Genomic DNA, 17758 nt, shown 5'->3' with positions numbered 1-17758 from the left:
TCCAACCACTTTTCAGTCCCTCATGAATTGGGTTTTTCAACCCTACCTCAGAAAGTTCGTCTTGATATTTTTTATGCATCCTTATCTACAATCATACGGAGGCGAAGCATGTGGGTCGCCTTAGAATTATACTGAAGATTTTGAGGGAGCACCAGCTGTATGTCAACCTGAAAAAATGTTTCTTTTCACAGCCACAGGTGGAGTACCTAGGACATGTGTTGAGCAGAGCAGGGGTAGCAACAGGCAAGTCCAAAATTGAGGCTATGTTGGATTGGCCATTATCTAAGAACCTGAAAGAGTTGAGAGGGTTCTTAGGTCTCATCGGGTATTATCAGAAGTTTGTGCGAGGGTATGACATGATAACATGGCCACTGAATGAGGAGCTGAAGGACAATTTCAATTGGGGGGAAGCTACAAAGCAGGCCTTCGAGCAGATGGAGAAAGTCATGACCAGGGTGCAAGTATTAGCACTTCCTAACTTTAGAAGGCCATTTGTGGTGGAGGTGGATGCATCAAGATATGGACTAGGGGCAGTACTCATGTGGGATCATCGGCCCATTGCTTATTTCAGCCAGGTGGTCACGACCAGGGCGAGGCACAAGTCTATATACGAGTGGAAATTGATAGCAATTGTCTTGAACATCCAAAAGTTGGGACCCTATTTGTTGGGGGCAACACTTTATCGTTAAAACATATTAGAGGAGTCTAAAGTTTCTGCTGGAGTAGAGGATGGTGATTGAGGAGCATCAAAAGTGGTTATTCAAGTTTCTTGGATATGATTTTGAGATCCAGTACCGCCCAAGATTGGAGAACAAGACCACGGATGCACTCTCAAGGAAGACGAATGAGCCACAATAAACAGCTTTATTAGTACCTGTGGTCTTAAACTAGGAAGCTCTGAGACAGGAGAGTGAACATAATGAGGGTCTGAGGAAGATCAAAGTCGAGTTATTGCAGTACCCAGACAATCATCACCATTACAAACTCATCTTAATGAGGACATCGGGGTATATTCCCAAAGTTGTTGCACGAGTTCCATGGCAGCATAGTTGGAGGACACGATGGAGTTCAGAAAACCTACAGTCGGTTGTCCGTGGAGTTATACTGGATGGGGATGCGCCGAGATATAGAGGACAAGGTGGCGAGATGTGATGTGTGCCAGCGACCCAAGTATTTTGTCGTAACACTAGGAGGATTATTACAACTTTTAGCTCTGTAGGAGAGGGCGTGGGAGGAGCTGACGATGGACTTCATCAAGGGGTTTCCATGTTCATAGTGGTTTTTTTTTGTGATATTGTTAGTAGTTGACCGTCTTAACAAGTATGCACATTTCACCCCTTTGAGACATCCTTACATTGCGGTCTCAATGGCTGCTGCTTTCATACGGGAGGTAGTGTGCTCATATGAATTTCCAAAATCTTTTGTCTCAAATAGAGACAAGATGTTTCTCAGTCATTTCTGGAATGAGTTATTACGTTTATAGAGGACAGTCGTGAAGAGTAACACTGCATACCATCCCTAGACAGATGACAAAACAAAGGTGGTCAACAGAAGCGTGGATGCCTATTTGCGATGCTTTGTATCAGATACACCGAATAGTTGGGCAAAGATGATTGCTTGGGCTGAGTATTGGTACAAAACTTTATGTCATTCAGCAGAACAGACCACTCCTTTCGGGATTCTTTATGAGAGAGATCCACCTCATTTGATACATTATGGGAATAACACTACACCGGTATCTAGTGTAAACTTAGAGGAGATGGATAAGATATTAGCATAGCTCAAGGGACATTTGTTGAGGGCTCGAAAAATCATGAAGAGGAAGGCTGGTGAGCACAGGAGAGAAGTAAACTTCGAGTCATGACACATGGTGTATTTAAAGTTGAGACCCTGCTGATAGAAGCTCTGTTTTAAAAAAAGGACCGGACCGGTCGGTTTAACCGTGAACCGACCAGTTGTCCGATCCGGTCCAGTTTAAAAAATAGGCTTCGCTGAGAACCTGCCTGAATCGGACTGAACCGGCTGTTCAACCGGCGAACTGGTCCAGGTTCGAAAGAATCGGCCGGTTTAAAATTTGATTTTTATTTTAAATAAAATATAAACAATATAATTTACTTTATTACATTTTTTTAAAATAAAATTATATTATAAGAATCTCATTTATTATAATTATAATTAAATGTAAAAATTAATTATAATAAATTATTAGATATTCATAAATATAATATAATTAAACTATATGTTTTATAAATTATAATTATATTATAATATATTCATCATTTCAATTTAATTTAATTATATTGAGAGATAATTTATTAAAATTATATAGTTTAAATTCTTAGAATTGTATGATTTGAGGTTAGATTCCCTTAATTATTCTATTAATGTTATTAATCTTTAACAATATTCTTATTTATTACATCATCCGGTTCGACTGGTCGAACCTTGAACCTCTCCTTATTCCAGTTCATTGTCCGGTCCGGTTTTCACAAGCTTGGATAGAAGACACTAGCTATACGGAGGAATGAGAAATTGTCCCCATAATACCTTGGACTTTATGAGGTTTTGGAGCGCATTGGAGTAGTGGCCTATCGATTGGGATTACCACCTTTGTTAGCACTGCACCTGGTATTTCTTATCTGACAACTGAGCTATGCGATAGGAGATCGCGAGGGGGGGGGGGGGAGTATTGATACACCCTCAAACCAACCCAATCGACTGACCTAACCCAGGCCGAACCAACCATGTGGCTGGGTGGAACTAGGGGCTGCTTGAGGGGGAAGTTTGGCCCCCCTTGTGGGGCTTAGGGGAGTTATTATTCATTATGTAAGGATAAATCAAGGGGGAGCTATTTTTGAAGGTTTTAATTTAGGTAATGAGGGTTGATTTGAATTAGGAAAGATTTTATTTAGGGAAAGATGATCGATTTAAATTCAAATTTGAGCGAAGTATGAATGATTATATATTAGGATTAATTGGGTTGTTTTACTTTTATTATGAGATTGTGCTTGTTGTAGTTCTTTTTTTTTTTTAAGTTGCTCTAGCAGCAGCTAGGGTTTGTGGGAGAGGCGTTCTACCTCGAATAATAGATTAATTGTATCTTTCATTATTGTTGGAGTAATTAATAATCAGCCCCCACAAGGTTTAAAATTATGTAAATAAGCCTCGAGGCGTTTTTCGTTCGTGAGGCGAGGCGTAAGCCTCGAGGCGGTGTGAGGCGTAAGCCTCACGGACGCAGAATTGCGTAAATAAGAATTTAAGGGTTTTAGCATGTAAATAATAGTACGATTCTATCATACAATAAAAATATCTAAATGACTAGTGGAATTAGTGGAAATTAAGAAAGGAGATGCAATAAAATCATGTTTCAAAGTACAAAATCATAAAATTATAGTCTATCCAAACTCCCAAAGTACAAATAAGAAGTAACATATATAATCCAATCATGTCCCATCACTAAATGGTTCTTCCAGGGAATCTTCTTCTCCAATTATATCTATAAATATCATATCTTCATTATCTTCAATGTGACTTACTTTTCTCTTCTCTGTTCAATAAGAATGATCATTATCATGTTATTTGCTCACTTGATATAAATATAATGTAATAGCATATAAAAAGTTGTAGAATACCTTTATTTGGATGTTGTGCTGCAGAGCTAGTGGATGTGTGTGGTGTGGTACTAGTAGATGTGCCCACTTGATCTGCTTCGCCCCTCAAGACATCCACACTTATATCCTCTAGTTGCAAATCTGATAATGGCAAATCTGTCTCATCATCTATGAACCACTCATTATCAGATGTCACATCATCACACACCAATGGGTCCTCATCATTCTTCAACCCCTTATTCCTCAACCTCCTATCTATTAACCTCTTGTTGTGCATAATATACACAAGGGAGTTCATTTTGAGAGTTGAAAGTCGATTTCTTCTCTTTGTTTGCATTTGACTATATATACTCCAGTTTCGCTCACACCCAGAAGAAGAACAAGTGAGGCCCAAAACTCTAACAACAAAACTCTGTAACTCAAGGGTGGAATCACCAAAGTGGATCTACCATTCAACTATTTTCAAGAAGAAAAATGATAATCATAATATAATAAAGTGTTTTGCATTTACAAAAATAAGTATACCTGGAGACCGTTTGGCAATGGTTGATTTTGCTGCTTGCAGACAAAAAAATCCCTTATTCCGAATAGAACAAGTTGTAAATCTGCAAGCTCCCTATCTGTCTGCTCCGGTATTAGTCGTTCCATGCAATGATACAAGCCAAGCTTCACCTCTGGGTTTGAGGATTTCCTCTCTGAATATTGAAATTGAGGATTGAGATAATACACCGCTGCATGTAGATGACGGTGTAACTGTACCTCCCACCAAGCATCAATGATATCTCAAATCTCTCTATAACTTACCTCATCTCCTCCCAAGTTATGTGTAATCAACTCCTTCGCCTCATACATAACATTATAAATAAAACCCATGGATAGTTTCTTCTCGGCATCCACTAAACGTAGGACTTGTACCAAGGGTCTCATGCTCAATATGACATAGGTCACAGTGGCCCAAAATTTATCATTTAAAATAAGCCTTTGTATTTCCTTCCCCTCAGTTTTCTTCCCCCATGTAGAATTAAGCCATTGTGTTGATGTAAACATGCTTCCAGAGGTTGTCTCACATCCAACAGGCTCTGAACAAGGTGCTACATTCTTGTGTGAGCCGGATAAGTGCTCCTTCATGCAAGTTACTCCTCCCTTCACCACCTTATCACAAAAATTGCATTTTAAATACACATACGTCTTCTCGCCCACTCCTACGTCAACTTGCACACTATATTTCCAAGAAGGGTCATGCCGTAATGACGTATTTGTCTTTTCCTTGCCTCTAACCATGTTTCCTAATGCAAAAATCCAAAAAAAAAAAAAAAAAATCAAAAAATAAAAAACCCTGGAATTTCTTTCACTTGAAAAATCTTTGGTTGAACTTAAAAAAATTACCTAAAATTGGTTGTGGACTCCTCCTAGAGGGCGGCCGAACACTTCAAGATGGCCGGAGTGAGGCGGCGTCGGCGGGAGAGGCGGCGGGAAGGGAGGTCGAGCGGCGTGCGAACAAACAAGAGGCCTGCGGCTTTTTTTCTGTTCGGGTTCGGGTATGGCTGATAGGGGAGGGGAGGGGAGGAATGAAGTATTATTTCATTGAGACTGAAGTGAGTGGGTTCCAGAAATAGAGGCGTGCGCCTCAGGCTGAATTGCGCAATTCTGCCTCAGAGGCGCGCCTCACAGTGCACGAGGCGTACGCCTCATGGAAACCCAAAAAGGCTTAAGCAATGAGGCGCTTTTACTCAAAATTGCGCAGAGACGCCTCTCATTGCTCAATTTTAAACTATGAGCCCCCATACTTGTGTTCCTGTAATTTCTTCTCATCTAAATTATTGCTTTACTTCCAAGTAACATCATAATGCTGTAATTTTTACATTTCATTTGCTATTATATGCATGCAGGTTGCAGGTTTGCCAACTAATATAGGTTTCCTACATAAAATCGCAAATCATTGGGCTTTTGAGAAGGGCCTAGTTGGAACACATTTCATTGAGCAATTCAAAGAGGATCTATTCATTGATTCAGGTGTTGATATAGCGGCTGGGACATCTGCTGCCTCCAAACTTGGGGCGGCACTTGTTGCTGCATGCATCTGTGAAATGGATCATAATTCCTACAAGGAAAATTTTCCTGGTTAGCAATTTTTGTTTTTCAATTCTGTTTTTAGTCTTTCTTAGCTAGAGCTGTTTTAGAACCTGAAGTTAGTCAACATTTGCAGGTGGGGACAAATTGCTTTCATTATGGTATGATAATCCACCTTTCCGAATGCATCACTCTGCCAAACGTTTGATAGAGCTGGAGTGGGAGAATGAACTCGAAGGAAAATGCCTAGAACTCTTAAAGCTGACCATTACCTGTGTATCCAAAGGAGGATATTTAGTTGAGGTATTAAATTTGCAATTGAATGTGAACTGATACGGTAGATTAATATATCGCAATAATTTAGGCATTTAAGTTGTCTTCCGCCTGTAATTTATGCTTTTATTTCAACGCTATTTACCTACTGTGTATCACTTTTAATCCAATTCTTGATATCTCATGCTTATAAGCTTATTCTGGCCCTAAAGTGTTAGTTCATTGTACGTATACTAAATTTCTTAGGCTCAAAGCTTATGTCATTGGCAGTTTGAAGGTGGCGATTCCCCTGTCATGGAGATCAAAGTCGTGCATTTGGGTGAATGCAAATGCATTGTTGAAGCTGATGGACTGAGCACCCACGTTACTTTGGCACGGTATTTCAAGGTCAGATTCTTTTCCTCCCTAGTTCCTTATACAATGATTCGAGCAATTCAGTTTGATATATTCTGCACAAAAAATTCCTTGTAACATTATAGCGAGAGGCAGTCTCTTTTTCCGTCAGGATAATTGCCAGCACATACATATATGGCACGGGCAGCATCACCATCATTACCGAGAACCTGTGACTCTTGATCGTTCTGATGATGATGCGAGTGACCATAAACCTAGTTTTCAAACGGCTTCACATCCTAAAGGGAGTGTGTTGGCACCTATGGCTGGTTTAGTGGTCAAAGTTTTGCTAGAAAATGGTGCAAAGGTGGAGGAAGGACAGCCAATTTTGGTACTTGAGGCCATGAAAATGGAGGTGCGCTAGACCATAGTTTCATATTCTCCTCAGTTTCTTCTCGGTGAACCTATTCCATTTAAACTAATATTGTTGCTGATTGTTTTAGCATGTTGTCAAGTCTCCTCGTGCTGGTTATGTTGAGGGGCTTCATATTGCATCTGGCCAACAAGTCTTTGACACTAGTGTTCTCTTCACTGTCAAGGTATATTCCTCTTTCAGTTACCATACATATTTCCTTACGCACTGCAAAAGTTTTAATGCGATTTCTATACTTAATGGATTTTCACACGTTCAAAATGGACCTGTTGATCTGTCATCGAGAATGTGCGTTTTATGGGTGGTTTTGGAGTAATGGGAAGGTTGACATCATTTTGACCTTGAGGCCATTCATTTAAAAAAAAAAATGCATACCTGGTAAATGAGGCTTCCTTCCATTGCGATGTAGCTTGAGGTATTGAGTCGAATCAGGTTGAAATACCTCTTTTAAAATGCAGGGCACGGTTGCAAACATCAACTTATCCAGCCCCCCACATTAATAGAAGCATGGTGCACTGTCCTTTTTATCATGCATGCATAGGGGAACATTAATTAGTATTTTCTGAGTGGAGATGCTAAATATTTTATTTATTTTATATTATATGACGCCAACGGTCTATTGTTCTTGTTGATAAAACTAGAGGAGTAGAATAAAAACTTGAATTATGCAAAGTCTAAAAGCTTTTATTTGCGTAGATTTAAAGTAGATTTAAAACTGAATATACGAAGTATAATTTGAGTCATATTAGATCAAATGTGGGGATTGTGACTTTGGGCGATCAAGCCATTAATAAGAATTCACGTTATAGATAATTCGGGTCTATTTTTTAAAGTGATGGTGAAAAAGATGGCGATATTATTAGAAGAATTCAAATTGGATGGTTGAAGTTGTGTGATATAAAAGTATCCCATAAACTAAAGGAAAAATTCTATTAGATGGTGGTAAGACTTGCAATGCTTTATGGCACAGAATGTTGGCAATTAAAAGAAAAGCATAAAAGTAAGTAAAGTGTTATAGGGATGAGAATGCTCAAGTGGATGAGTAGCTTCACTCTTATTGACAGAATGTGAAATGAGTATATACGTGAAAATGTTGGAGTAGCTCCAATGGCAGATAAGATCAGAGATAGTCGTCATAGATGGTTTGGACACATTAAACGTCATTTTTCTTATGACTGTGTAGGAAAGTTGATGTATTAGATTTGACCTATGTTAAAAAACGTAGAGGTAGACCTAAAAAAACTTGGTTAAAAAAAGACTACAAAACCTTTTCTTATTAGATTTAATGAGAATTTGACTCTTAACATGACAAAATGGAAAAAAAATTATTTATGTAGCCAACCCCACGTATTGGGATAAAGGCTTTATGTTGTTGTTGTTGTTTGATGCCAAATGTGGGGTGAGGAATATATGTAATGAAACATAATAACTAAATGATCATAGTTCCCATCTTAAGTTTAGCTTGAAGCCTTGGTTTGTTCTTTAATTTTCACCCATTTCTCGGTCCTTCTAGTAATAGAATATCAATCCAATCTCTTGGTTATGGTAGTCTTTTCCTTAAAGATCTCGTTCCCCCTTATATAGAGTGTGGTGGGAGAAGATTGCTGATGGTGGCTTAAAGTGGCCTAGTCTGATTTGCAAGTGATGCTTCTCTATCGATCCTTTTAGTTATGGCTGCCTGACACCATGCAATCTTTTGCCAGATTCAACTGCCAATTTGACTCGCTTAATCCACGAACCCTTTAGGCTCTGATTGACTTTTTTAAAATGCGATCAAGATAAATTTATGGAGCAACTTGTCGGCGAGGTAAAATTTGGCTATGCGTGGCACCACGGTCTTAGTGGAACATCAATGGATGCTAGCCCAATGGATGCTAATTCAATTGGACCAGCCTAGTCTAGTTAGCCCATAGGGTCATGAGCTATTTTTAGGGCACCAACTTCAGTGAGCGTTGAGGCTATATTGCCATTGGACAAGTTAACTTGTCATCCTGAAGTTGATCAACCAAAAGTCAGGCAGCCTAACTCTTGCGTGTTAGTGAATTCCCAAGTTGGTGGCTCAAACTTTTCTATCACCCTTTCCCGTCTATTCATGCCTAACATGATGTATGCCAATCTGTTGAGCCTGTCATATTCTATTATAAGGTGTCACTCTACTATGTTTATTGTCGGCTAAACCTGCTAGATCCCTTGGCTCATCCGTCCATCTATCGGTTAAGTCAAAACTCATTAAATTTTTAATTAAAATTTCTGGCCCTTACATGTATACCAAGAACCAAGTAAAATAGTTGGTTGGCGCCATGACTTCTATAAGAAAAAAACAATTAAGTCAACGCCATGACTTGCATAACCTATAGTTACAAAATCATCAAAACTAAAAAAGAAAAGATAAATTTTTTATAGATACAAAAGCCAAATGTCTCGTTATCCAAACAAAAAGAAAAAAGTATTTTTTTTCACCAAATATCTTCTCAACCAAACAAGTAGTCATTTTTGCTTTATTTCTTTTCTTTCAATTCCTTCAAAATTTTACGCTTCTGTCACTTCAAATTTTCTCATTGCTTTATGCAGCAAGATATGTTCTTCGTTCTTATCGTCTGTGTTTTGAACATTGCATGCTGAGGATTGAAGAGGAACTTTAATATTTGTGTCTTTTTGGTTTGAAAGAATTTGAAGGATTACTTCATAATTTCTTAGTGTTTGTTCGAACATTATTAGAAGGAAATTAGGTTTATCTTGAAAATGTGAACAAACGATTATTTTCATTGGCAATTCCTTGCCCACTCCTGATGAAATGGACTAAAAAATTATCTAGCCATCGGTGTGACTTGCTTGCGTTGTACTTGCAAGAGAAACTATTTTTTCACACAATTTCTCCTCAACCTAACAAGCTGTTGAAAACTAATTTCAATTTTATTCCTTGGTTATTTTCATCTATTTCATTTTCCTCTTCTAATTGCTTCAATCCAATGCAACCTTTCTAAATGTGATTCTTCATTACTGTGCTGAGCGAAGAAAATCAAGTACGTGTTAGCCAAAAAAAAAAAGTACGTGTTAGCCAATGCTTCCTAAACTAAAATTTAGTCTGGAACTGTTCAATCATTAATCTTATGCCAATTGCATTTCCTTGCACATGGAATGTTACGCATAGTACTAATATTTGATCAGTGAACCATCTTCTTCTCCCATAAACCAGGATTAGCGACTATCATTTCTTCTGGAATATAATACTTCTGGACTTCAACCACATCTGCAACTGCACCTAACTACGGAGGTCTTTGGCACACAGGCTGAGAGATAAATGGCAGGAATTGGCCCAAGAGACTTCATATCACTTTTCTCAGCGTTCGTAAGCTTCAATAACATAATCTTAAAAAATACTTTGATTTTGAGTATCTCAATGCGCCAATAATTTTTCATGTGGTAAATTCTTTTTAAACTTCTGCTTTGCTTGTCAAATAATGTAGCCAAAACATGATCAAATTCTTCTTATTTGACTCATTAATCACAAAATATTTTATGGTTCTTTGTCCCATCGCCTAACTTTAACCGATTAGTCATTTTAATGATAACATAAAAAACGTACAACTTGTTTTTTCCTCGGGACTTATTCGGGAACATTGAAATGATCAAATGAACTTGAAGAAAGGCTTGAGACTGGATTCATGTTCCAAAATAGAAAAGATTCAATCTTTGAGCAATTCTTTCAAACAATGTTTAGCCTGCCTTGTGCGGGCGGCTAAATATCGAGCTGTCACGCATATTCACTCCAGCAGACCATTTTCTTTCTTTTGAGGTCTGTTTGTTTTGCCTTTTTTAAGTGTTTTAATTTATAGTGTTTGGATTCATTCCGAAAATGAGCTGTGTTGAAAAAGGTTGTGATATTTATTTGTTTTATAGTAATATATTTATTTATTTTTTGTTTGTTTGTGTCTCAACGAGCTTAGTATTTTCACACATAACCACATTAAGGCTTGTCTTGGACGGCTTTCTTACTGCTTCTTAAAATAATTTTTTAGTATAAAAATTTTAATTTTTTAATTAAAAAGTTGTTGTAAATAATGTTGTAAACTTATATCGTTATCTTAATATTATCTTGTTGTTTTAAATAAATTTAAAAAGGACTAAGTTGTAGGTGATTTTCTAGTTTAATTTTTATTTTTATTTTTTTTGGGAAAATTTGTTAGATGAATTTCAAGAATTGAGGCTTCAATATCATTTACTTGTATTATAATAAATATTTGAACACTTCTGAAATGAGATTCAATAATGCTTTTTTCAGTAAGGATCTATAACATCTTTGGTGTCTTTTGTGTATTTATAAATATTTTTTTTTTCCTTTTTGGGGTTGATTATGTGTGAGATCTAATTTTGAATTATTCTTTTCGTTGGGGAAGCTGAGACTTTCAATTTTTAGGTTGTAAAGTCTTGCGCTCTACCGCATGACTTGTCCAGCTAATAATGATTTTCTTTTTTGTCATTAATTTGAAATAAAAGATCAAATCATTCAATCTTTTTAATGTCATGAAAGTTGGTGATGTTTTATGATTTTAATTTAGTTTGGTGATCAATTAGATATTACAATTTCTATAATGGATGTCTCCATTTGCTACCTAAAATAATTGTAATTTTAAAATAGAAAGGCTTTGAAATTATTTGGAGTCAATTACATAATTGGTTGATGGTATTTAGAGAGTATTTGATTATTTTTATTGTTAAATAATTTTAGTTTGATTAGATTTTTAGGAAGAAAATATCATTTAGTTTGTAAAGCTTATAAAATTATTTTGAGTGAAAGTTTTTATATTCAATATTGCTCAGTAGTTTGAATTTTTTTTTATAAATGATTATTAGTTCAAAATTAATAAACGATGTATTAGAAATTAGTAAATTTAATGTCAGAGAGGTTTTAAAAAAAAATAAGTGTGGGAAAATTGAAGTTAGAGGCTTTTAAAAAATTCTTTTAAACCAAGTTAAAGAGGCTTGAATCATGGACATGTGAATTTCTTTTTATTGGCATATTGGTAAAATCGAAATTAGAGAAGCTCTAAAAAAAATGAAGTGTGAAAAAATTGTTGGACCTTATGATATTCTAATAGAGGTGTGAAAATGTTAAAGAGATGGAGTTTTTTGTCTTACAAAAATTTTTCAATATTTTTTGGCAATCTTAAAAGATGTCATATGAGTAGAGAAGGAATGTGTTGATTCCTATTTTTAAGAATAAAAGTAATACACAATAGTGTGTTAATTATAAAGGAATTAATTTAATGTGTGATAATTTAAAACTTTTGGATAGTTATTGAGCATATGTTAAGGTGATACTAATATTTCGCAAATATAATTTGGATCCATGCTGCGTAGATCTATATGGAAGTTATACATTTATTGAGAGGTTGTTGGAGAAGTATAAGAGAATTAGGAGGATTTACATATGATATTTATTGATTTAGATATAGCTTTTGATAAAGTTTCAGGAGAAGTGCTATGGAGAGTTTTAGAAGAGAATGGGATTAATAATTCTTATATTCAAGTCATTAAGGATATGTATACAAGGGTTGTTATTTGTGTTAAAAAACAAGAAGGTTGGACAAGTATTTTCCTATTTTAGTTGGATTGCATCAAGGTTCGGCTTTAAGCTCATATTTTTTTGCTTTAGTCTTGGATGTTCTTATCAGACATTTGCAAAAGGATAGAGGCTTTTTGATGATGATATTTTTATTGTTTATAAGACTAAAGAGGGAGTTGAAGGTAAACTTGAATTATGGAGGTCAACCTTAGAGTTTAAAGGTCTTGGTTTGAGATATCCAAATTTCAATACATAGAGTGTAATTTTAATAGTAATCGATCTTGTCTGGGGATTGTAATTTTAATAGGAAAAATTCTATAAGATAGTGTGAGGCTTGCAATGTTTTATGGTGCAGAATGTTGGCCATTAAAAGAGAAGCATAATATCAAGTTAAATGTTTCATATGTGAGGATGCTCAAGTGGATGAGTGGCTTTACTCTTAGAGATAGAATGAATGTGAAACTAGTATAAATGTGAAAAGGTTGGAGTAGCTCCAGTGCCAGATAAGATTAGAGAGAGCCACATTAGATGATTTGGTCACATAAAACATCACCCTTTTGATGACTCAGTTAGGAGAGTAGATGTATTAGATTTGGCCTATGTTAAAAGAGGTAGAGGTAGACCTAAAAAGACTTGATTAGAAAATATTTGAAATAACTTTTTTTATTATATTTAAATGATAATTTCACTCTTAACAAGACATAATGGGGAAAAAGATTCATGTAGTTGACCCCACGTAGTAGAATAAAGGGTTAACATAATAGTGTCATTTGGATTTTTGATTGTTTGAATTTAGGGTTTTGGTTTGGAAGGAGGCAACCGGAGAAAATTTGTTTCAGGATATTTTAATTAAATGTTGATTATGAAATTACATTTATATTAAGATAAACGCATAAAATAGAACTAGTCAACTGAAATTTATATTGCTTCATTCTGAAATAAATTTAAGGAATATAAAACACACACTAACCCAATTTTGGATAAGGCTTGAAGCCAGCTTAGGTTCCGACATTTGTCTTCAGTAGAAATTGTTGTTTTAAAATAAAGTGGAGGTTATAATAATAATTAGATCATATCAACAAATCTTTGATTGATAAATGTATTTATTTGATAAAATTGTGAAAGATAATGAGATAAGTGTAATCACTACTGCATCATATAATCATTTGTGACTGACCCTTATTGGTAGTCCCAACTCAAATCAAGAGCTAGCAATGTTCTGGGTTGGATGGTTTGGGGTCTGCTGGTGTTTGGAGCTGGCTGAGGCGTTAGTTTTGTTGTTGTAGCCTGGAGCTTCGGTTGGAGCTTTTGTTGTGTGGTCCTTTGTTTCTTTTAGGAGCCCTGCTTGGGTTGTTTTGGTTCTCTTATGTTTATTTTGTTTGATTATTATAATAGGTTGGAATAATGGCTCTTAGATTTTACTTTAAATGCTATTGTTAGGAAGCTTATGTTCCTTTTAAGGACTTGTAATTTTTCACCCAATTAACGAGTAAACATCTTTGTGGGTTTTAACCAAAAAAATAAAAAAAGAGGTAGCAATGTTCTTGTAGTGAGAAAGCATGCAACTTATAGCTAGATAACTTCAAGTGTGTGATTATTTATTTGTTCTCTGCGCTCATCTAACATAATTTTCTCTAAAATACATGCTTATTCTGGTGCTATGAGGACTTCTACGCATAAGCATTTCTTACTTTCTAGTTAGGTCATAAGACAATCCCAAGAAAAACAAACAAATGTATCTTTTGCATTAATGATTGCTCAAACTTTGTATTTTCAGACAGTTGTGGCATACCATCAATCACCTTGGTGATATCTCATTATTGTCAACATTTGATTTTTTTTTTTTTCCGAACAAATTAGGGAATTCGAGCGTGAGATTATCTTTAAAAATATTTATCATAATGTTTTCAATTTAAATTCCTCGCATAAAAAAATAAAATTTATTATGGGTTTGAAAAATTCAAAACTAAGATGATTGTAGTATTTGTTGATTCATATCCAAAAAGAAGTAATGTGTTGTCTTTGTTTTTGTCTTAGGTTGATGGTCATTATTTGGTTGGTTGTCTTCTTGTTGTTGGTGTTCTTTCGATAGTGGAGTTTTGTTTGATTGTTTGGTGTGCGGCGTGTGGGTGGCTGGGTTGTTTTAGTTGCAGTTGGGCTGTGTGGGTGTTGTATCATCGGTTATGTTGGTTGTTCCTGTTTGTGGATTGTTGGTTTTTGTGAGTAGTCCTGTGAAGGCTCTTTGCTTGTGTTGGATCTGTTGCTTGGTGGGTTTTTGGCTTGTTTTGCTTCTACGTGTTTCTGGTCAGGGGCGGAGCCAGTCATAATTTTTATTTGGGGGGAACTTATAAGTAACTGTTAGTATATATGTTGGGGGTCCAAGGGGCAGCGCCCCTGGCAGGTTCGCGGGGCTGCCCCCGGAACAAATTTTGATTTACTATTTCTCTTTGTATTTGGTTCATCATTCCCTGACAATAACACATCTACACAATGTATTTAATTATATTGGGGGTAATAGCCTAAAGATCATAGTATTTTAATATTTTTAAGGGGAGCAATTGCCTAAAAACTTTTATAATAAAGACTAAAAAATAGATTGAAGGGGGACAAATCATCTAAATAAGAGTATAATGAACAAACAAAATAATTATTTAAATAATTACAGCCGCCCAAATATATATATTGATAAGCCTAGAATTTCTCCCTGTAATACAAATGGACGACTAAAAGGCACAATTATGTACAGCTGTTATGCTTGATATTTGATTAGTGCTTAAAAATATAATAAATCAATGTTTAGAATTAAAATGAATGAAATTTACCATTGAAAAAAAAAAAGAACTTAAATTATAACTATAAGAAATAATTGCTCAATTTTGTTTAAGAAAATATTCAAAAATATTCTTAAGAATATATATTTTTTTCTGAAATGGATCCTAACTATAGCATTTCTCAATGTAATATAATATAAATGAAAGCCTAAAAAATGCTCAGCTCTTACATATGATATTTAATTAGCTTAAGAATATAATATATGAAAAAATAAAGCTTATTTTATAGTTAGTTTAGTATTTCTAGATGAAGCCAGCTTGTTCAAGTATGCAAGATGGAACAATCTCAGATTTGTTAGGTAAGAAAGCGATGTAGATAATTTTCAAAAAAATAAAAAAGTCAAAATATTCTATTTTTTATTTAGATAAATTTAAAAGTACTAAATTAACTTTTAAAAAATATAATATAAATTATTAATATGTTATATTTAACTTAAAATAGATCTAAAAACAACAATAACAACAGCATCAAAGCTCTATCCCACCACGTTGGATCGACTACATGCGTTCTTTTTCTTCATTGTGTCATGTTAAGAGTTAAATTCTCATAGTATTTTTTTACCTAAGACTTTTTAGATCTTCCTCTATCTTTCTTAGGCTTTATTCGGAACAATTTTCTATTTAATTTCTAAAGCAGCTTTCTAGTATAAAAAATATTTGAACTAAAATTTTGTACTAAAAAACTACTTTAAAAAGCAATAAGAAAGATGTCTCAAATAAATCCTTAATATATGTCAAATCCAATATATCTATTCTCATAACCGGTTCATCGGAAGCCTGGGGCTTCCAGCGGAACCAATCTCTCTTTTGAGGGTGGGTAAAAAAAATTGTGAAATACATTATTTTATGTGTGAAATACAAAGTTGATTTTTTGTCTTACAACTGGGTAGTTGCATTAATTGAATGTAGACAATATAATTAAAATGTTTATTCTTCTATTAAAAAAAGATTTTAAGGTTAGTAATTACCCACCTTAAACTCTTTCTAATTCGACCCCTAATCAGAAGACCGGTGTCTTATTTATCCTTAAAATAGGTCTTAAATGTTATAATTAGTTTTTTCTTCTTCTTTTTTATAGACATGAGCTATTAAGATGAATTTACACACATATTATATATGCAAGCTTCGAATTCAAAACTTTTAAATTAGTAGTTAAAATTCTAATCAATGAAAAATTATTCTGTGCGATATTCGGACATGTCAGGAGGCTAATCCGGTCGTGCCACATCATCCAATTCACAATATATTGGATGATATGATGCATTCAGATTGACCTTCGAATATATTCAAACACCGCACATAATAATCTCTCATAATCAAAAGATTGAGATTAGCTGATTTTTTTCTAAGTTTTTAAATTGAATTCCCAAAAAGAGAAGGAAGCGTGGCTAGCTCGCCCGTTGTCATCATGTGCAAGAAGTAAACAACTCTGACATCTTAGATTTGCTTTGAGCTCTTAGTAGTACAAGATTGTCAACGCCTCTATGTAAGATTCGTACATCACATTTGAACTGTTTTTCTCTGTTCAAACAGTTGTGCACAAAACAATCACGTGTTCTCATGTAGATGTTTAATTGCAAGTATTTAAGAATATTTTAATATTTTAAATATAGCATAAATAAAATACTTTGTATTTTAATTTTATTAGATTATTTGATTAATTGTACTATAAGTTTCTAATTTTCTTATATTTAGTTGGTTAATGGTCACCTTTTGATTTTAATCATAGCATAATAGAGACGGTGTACATGTTTGATGCGAAACATGCGGATGATAGGGATAACACTGGAGACCATGAAAGCCTGGTTGGGGTTGTCAGGATGGGGTCGAGCTCAAGGATAGCATAATATCAAAATTGGGGAGCGGAGTGAGCAAGGTTTCATGAAAATAGGCATTGGTGATTGGCGAGAGACGATCGATGTGATTAATTCAGTAGCACTACATGAGTGAGAGAGACGATCAGGAGCATGATTTATGAGGAATGACCGAACAATGCAAGCAAGGTTCCACCAGGGTTTTGTGGGATTCCACAGGCCAGGGTTTGCTATATTGCTCCGAATTTGTTCAATTTAGCTGAATCAAGCAAATTTAGAATAAAAAAAAAGACAAGTACTTGTTTTTAAATACCCTAAAAAAATATTTTGTTTTGATTCTTTAGGAAATCAAACATTTAAAAAGTTAAAGGTCTTGCATTGCAAATGAAATTCCCTTCTAATCGACTCAACCAAAAATCAAGTAATTTTTTTTTTCTTTTTTGGGTGACTTAAAACATTTGTTAAAAAAATAAAATAAATAAAACGTGTAATCATGAATCTCAAAAATATGACGATGCGATTAATATAGAAAAACTTGTATAACTTGTATAACTAATCATAGGGCCAAAATAAACACGCAGGAATATACAAATGTAATCCAAAAAGCAACCTGTTGATAATAAAGAGAGTAAATGAGAACCAATTAACCAAAAAAAAAAACAATACCTAAGCCACATCATATTAATCAGATTAATAAATTAAAAATCTTCTCTAACAAAAATAGATAATATTTATTATTTTTACATTATATTTATTTTAAAATAACTATAATAATTAAGAATTTGATCTCATTAAATTCGGATTAGGATATCGAGCTTTTTTTATTC

The 17758-nt window shown here is 34.7% G+C and overlaps 1 protein-coding gene across 5 annotated transcripts in view; it reads left to right on the top strand.

Annotated features, from left to right (window-relative positions):
- Positions 1-10246, top strand: part of LOC110102461 (methylcrotonoyl-CoA carboxylase subunit alpha, mitochondrial) — a 41689-nt gene extending 31443 nt beyond the window's left edge. For 2 of the 5 annotated variants that reach the window (XM_020830805.2, XM_020830808.2), the window contains 6 exons: positions 5501-5732; positions 5818-5984; positions 6225-6341; positions 6460-6702; positions 6791-6886; positions 9917-9962. In XM_020830805.2, coding sequence (XP_020686464.1) covers positions 5501-5732; positions 5818-5984; positions 6225-6341; positions 6460-6702; positions 6791-6886; positions 9917-9922 — 861 coding nt within the window. In that variant the 3' untranslated portion in view covers positions 9923-9962. Of the gene's footprint in view, positions 1-5500; positions 5733-5817; positions 5985-6224; positions 6342-6433; positions 6703-6790; positions 6887-9916 lie in introns of those variants that run through there. The other 3 variants (XM_020830804.2, XM_020830806.2, XM_020830807.2) reach the window with 3 other exon arrangements.
- Positions 10247-17758: the final 7512 nt, after the last annotated feature.

This window comes from Dendrobium catenatum, unplaced genomic scaffold (genome assembly GCF_001605985.2).
Source record: "Dendrobium catenatum unplaced genomic scaffold, ASM160598v2 fragScaff_scaffold_716, whole genome shotgun sequence".
In the NCBI taxonomy this organism is placed as follows: Eukaryota; Viridiplantae; Streptophyta; class Magnoliopsida; order Asparagales; family Orchidaceae; genus Dendrobium; species Dendrobium catenatum.
Note: the sequence above shows the minus strand (reverse complement) of the source record. Positions and strands in the feature narration are given on the sequence as shown.